Consider the following 5374-nt stretch of genomic DNA (forward strand, 5'->3'; position numbering starts at 1 on the left):
TGTGGTTTAGAAGACTTAGGTTATTCTGGCAAAAGTCACACTTGGACTAGCAACAATTTAGGTACAGGTGATAGAAAATCTAGAATACACATGGCACTAGGCAATAGTGATTGGAAGTTATTTTCCTAATTCTAAATTATATCACCTTAACCAAGTTGGTAGTGATCATAGTCCAATTATGTTTGTTACAGATTCTAGTATACCCAACTGCTAGAAGCCTTTTAAGTTTTTTCTAACTTGGCTTAATGATGATTCTTGTTCTAATGTAATTGCTAATGCTTGGAAGACTGAATTTAATGGCTCCCGAGCCTTTCAGTTCACTAATAAAATGAATATCACTAGGAAAACTTTATCCAAGTGGAACAGAGAACATTTTGGTAACATTCATCAGCAGGTTAATTCTCTACAGCAGCAGTTAACTGTATTACAAGCTCAACCACACAGCTATCAGTCAAATGATCAAATTCAGACAGTTAACAAGGAACTCCACAAATGGCATTAAGTACAAAATGATTTCTATAAACAAAAGTCTAGAGATAGTTTCATCAAGGACATGGATAACAACACCAAATTTTTTCATTCCAAATGCAGCAGAAGAAGATGTAGAAATAATATTGACTCTATTCAAGATTACAATGGTATTTGGCTGCAGTCAAGAGAAGAGATTTCATCTCATCTTACAAACCATTTCAGTAGTATAAGTTCAACTACAAGTCCAATTCTTGAGGAGCACCTTTATTCAGTTCTTCCAACAATCATTACCGCAGAAGATAATATTATTCTGACAAGCATTCCCTCTTCAGATGACATTTTTTCTTCTTCAAAAAGTATGGAAAATTGGAGTTCTCCAGGTCCAGAAGGGTTTCAAGCAGGGTTTTACAAAAGTCAATGGAGCACTATAGGTGAAGATGTTTGCTAAATGGTCAAGAAATTCTTTAAAACAAAAAATCTGTCAAGGAAAGTTAATAAAACTTATATTTCTCTCATTACAAAGAAGAAGAAATCTATGTGTGCAGCAGATTACAGACCCATTGGATTATGCAATACATCCTATAAAATAATTTCTAAGATTCTTGTAAGCAGGATGGAACCATTAATGGAGAAGATCATATCTCCATATAAGGCAGCATATGTTTCAGGCAGATTAATTAGTGACAACACAGTAATAGCTCAAGAAATTATTCATTCTATGAAGAAAAAAAGGGGTCAAATAGTATGGATGGGACTTAAGCTGGATATGTCAAAAGCATTTGAAAGATTGGAGTGGAGCTTCCTTCTTAAAGTTCTTAACTATTTTGGGTTTAGTGATGATTTATGTGACTTGATTCACCAGTGCATAAGTACTTCAACTCTTTCAGTTCTTCTTAATGGTTCACCTAGTGATGAATTCAAGCCCACAAGAGGAATTAGACAAGGTGACCCTCTATCACCTTATCTATTTATTCTAGCTATGGAATTTCTCTCAAGACATCTAGTTGCAGCTCAACAACACAAAACTATTCAAGGTATTAAAGTGGCTTGTAATGCACCAGCCATCAATCATTTTCTATTTGAAGATAACTGCCTGATTTTCACTTAGGAAAATCTTACTTCTGTCAACAATCTCCCTAATCTACTCAACAACTTCAGCACTCAGTCGGGACAAGTTATAAACTTTGAGAAATCTGCAGTTCACTTCAGCAAGCATACAAAACCAGAAGTAGTAGACTGTCTCACTAATATACTTGGAGTTAAAACTATGAACTCTAAAGAAAATTATTTGGGTTCTCCATTAATCCTTGGGCATTCCAAACAAGAAGCTTTCAAGTCAGTACAAGAAAGTTTTGAGCAAAGGTTATCTACTTACAATTCAATCTCTCTCACTCAGGCAGGAAGTTCAACTATGATCAAGCATGTCTTAAATGCAGTCCCTACTTATCAAATGGGCACCTTCAAGCTTCCTAATCAACTCATTAATAAGCTTACTACCATAGAGAGACATTTCTTTTGGGTCCATAAATCTAATAAAGATGCTAACCCCATAGCTTGGCTCAAGATATGTAAATCAAGAGATTTTGGTGGACTGACTTTCAGAGATCTAGAAAAGCTTAATTTGGATCTGCTAACAAAGATGGCTTGGAGAATCTGTACTGAATCAAGTAATCTAATGATGCAGCTTACAAGAAAGAAATATTTTAGAAATGGGGATATCCTACATCAAAAGATTGAGGCTAAAAACTGCTCATATTCTTGGAATGGCATTGCTATAGGTATGATTATAGTTCAGCAAAATTACTTTATAGAAATCAATAATGATAGAGAAACCAAGATATGGCTGGACATATGGATACCAGGTATGACATCTCCACCAGTCCCAATTAATGAATTATTCAGATTTTATGCAGATGTTGTTGAACTTATTATTCCTGGTAAAAATAATTGGAACATTACTCTTTTAGACCAATTATTTGATAACAACACTTCTGCTAGAATTCAGAGTATGTTTCTTGATGTGACAAAGGAAGACAAGATGATATGGATGCCTTCAAAAGATGGTAAATTCTCTGTTAAGAGCACTTACAATAAGCTTACTAGCTGGGATGGAGAAGTTAATGTCAATGGAAGAATCATTCAATCTGTGGTTTGGAAAGCACTGTGGAAATCTGGAGCTACTCATAGAGTTAAGCTCTTCATTTGGAAATGTATTAGGGAGATTAACCAGACAAGGGAGAAACTGGAAGTCTATAATATAGAGCAGGAAACACAATGTGGTAGTTGTGGTACTGGTACTGAAACTATTGAGCATTTTTTACTGGAATGAAGACATGCCAGAGCTGTGTGGAGAGGGGTGAACATCAATATTGATGCAGTCAGAAATAATTGTATCAGTGTGTCAGAATGGTGCACAAGTTGGTTCACAACATATAATAGTACAAATGAGCATTGGTTGTTTATACTAATGATTGGTGCATGGATCATCTGGAAGGACAGATGTGATTTAATCTTCCAGGGAGTATCTCTACTCATTTGATTTCTCATCTGAAATCACATACCATTGTACATGAACATATGCATAGCATTACATCACATTGGGTACCTCCTTATCCAGGCATTATTAAAATTAATGTTGATGCATCATTCGACAGCTTTTCTAAAAAAGTAGGAACTTGACTAATCATTCGTGATGAAACAGGTGCTTGTATAGGGATCAAAGGAAGTTTCACACATGGAACATTAAATCCAGAAGAAGGAGAATGTATGGCAATTCGTGAAACACTAGCATGGGCAAAGAAGAAATCTTACTTCAAAATCCAAATAGAGGCATATGGTAAACTGGTCATTCAATCTCTTACAGGCACCACTTCTTTAATTCAATGGGAAAACAGAAATATTTTGAAAGAGATTAAACATTTATCTTTATGTTTTAGTTTTTGTAGTTTTTCATTCATTAGCAGAGATCACAATCAAGTAGCAGATGAACTGGCTAAATCAGTTAGAACTTCAGAATTAGATGTTGAGCTTTATGACAGTTTCAATGCCAATATTTGTAGTCTTCTGGTGAAAGACATCCGTAATTTTGATCAATAATGAATAAGTCTCTTTTTATCAAAAAAAAATTTTTGTGGCAATGGGTGCCCGAAAATCTTCATCCCCGTTGGTTCAGCTTATAGCCTCTTTAAACACCACTATCAAAAGTGCTTTTGCTTATCCAGAACCAGAAGTATAAGTAAAATGCTTTTGCCTTATAAAAAGTTCTTTTCTACATTTACGAGCAATTTTGGATTTGTGTACCCAAATTAACGTCTCACTTTTATGTTCTAAAAGTTAAAAAATCAGTTTGCTGGAGTGACATCCAAATATGCTAGTATTATTGATTTCAGGGGTAGAAAAAGAGAAACCACCAAAATGGACGTGTATATATTTATGTAAGTTCTACTCGCTTGGTACTTATCAGCTCATCTAAAAGGGTTAACAACTCTGAATATCAGGCTCCAGTATTTTGGGGTAATTTGAATCCTCGATTTGTCTAGACTATGGTTATTCAGAACTGGATCCGATTTTTATAAATGGGTATTGCGTTAGGTATCTATCAATTTAGGATCATAACCAGGATCTGATTTCTATATACAGTTTTATGACCCATTTCCATTGGTAACCAGAGGATATGTATCTATTAACAACCTATTCTAACCCATTTTTAATTTATTTCATAATGGAAAATGCTAAATATCCCGAGACTTTTCTTGTCTAGAACAAATGGATGGGTCATGCTTTAAAAATAGGATTACGGTTAGAGTTAACAAAAACGTTAGAAATATCTCTAGATAGAGTCTTATACGGGATTTAACTGAGAAAATACTATTGTGAGAACAAGACCAAACCAGTATATCATTTCCATGGTAAGGTATTTGAATCTGCTTAATTCTATTAGCATTCTCCCTAGTAAGATAAGTATTAATCCTGTTCTAATTCCTATTGCCTAGTGTTTTGGTTTATGAAATCATCAACACTAAGTTAGGGTCAGGATATTGAATGAAAATATGGGATGTTTCATTAGGAATCCAATTATCATCAAAAGCATGGATATTGTTGCCATTTAAATTTCTCAAAAAGAATTTTGTTGCACAATATCTTGACCAATGCATATGCCTTTCAAAATCAAAAAAGAATCTTGATTTTTCTTAACATGTAAAGGATGATTGTTATTGAAGTATTTTGCATTTCAAAATCTTAGACCATAACTCATCAGATCCAAGAATTAATCTCCAATCCATCTTAGACAATGAAGCAAGATTAAACTTTTTTTAAGTCACGAAAAGCTAGACCCCTTACATGCTAAGTACTACAAACCTTTTCCCACTGTTTCATGTAAACTCATCCTTGACTCTTTTTACCTCACCAAAAATCCCTTTTGAGATTTTTCCATTTCATAATTGATGCTGTCATATGAATCAAAAAGGAGTTCATATGGTAAACAAGAGAATATTTAAGCGTATTTTCCACCATGGCAGTCGACCTGCTCGAGTGATATTTTTACCTTTCAACTATGCTACTTTCTTATTAAATTCATTACCAAGATGCACAAAGTATTCAGTTTTGGATCCGTCAATGAAAAGAGCTGTACTAAATACTTATCGTTTAGGTCTGATTTCTTGAAAAAGCATCCCAAATTTTCAAAGTTAGTCATTTTTCCAGAAAATAAACAAAAAACTTTGACAACCTTCATAAGGCTATTTGCTTAATTTATAGTAGTGGTTCACTTTAGTGAACGACAAACAGTCATCAGCAAATAAAAGATGAGACACACTAGGTTACTCATTGATGAATCTATCTCCATGAATCTAATGCTTGTTCTCACAATGCATCAAGCTAGTATCTGGGGAGAGACTCTATA

General features: G+C 34.2%; 1 protein-coding gene across 1 annotated transcript; it reads left to right on the forward strand.

The window, feature by feature from the left end:
* The first annotated feature begins 1096 nt into the window (after nt 1–1096).
* LOC113305335 lies at nt 1097–3567 on the forward strand. Its single transcript, XM_026554393.1, has 3 exons — nt 1097–1513; nt 1580–2765; nt 3173–3567. The coding sequence occupies exons 1-3, from the start codon at nt 1097–1099 to the stop codon at nt 3565–3567; spliced, it is 1998 nt and encodes a 665-aa protein (XP_026410178.1).
* Nucleotides 3568–5374: the final 1807 nt, after the last annotated feature.

The sequence above is a fragment of the Papaver somniferum genome, chromosome 8 (genome assembly GCF_003573695.1).
Source record: "Papaver somniferum cultivar HN1 chromosome 8, ASM357369v1, whole genome shotgun sequence".
Lineage (NCBI taxonomy): Eukaryota > Viridiplantae > Streptophyta > Magnoliopsida > Ranunculales > Papaveraceae > Papaver > Papaver somniferum.

Coding starts and splice junctions, on each gene's coding strand:
- LOC113305335 (XM_026554393.1), top strand. CDS start 1,097: ATGGAGAAGATCATATCTCCATATAAGGCAGCATATGTTTCAGGCAGA. Junction 1,514..1,579: donor AAACTATTCAAGGTATTAAA/GTGGCTTGTAAT, acceptor ATTTTCACTTAG/GAAAATCTTACTTCTGTCAA. Junction 2,766..3,172: donor ATGTGGTAGTTGTGGTACTG/GTACTGAAACTA, acceptor GTGATGAAACAG/GTGCTTGTATAGGGATCAAA.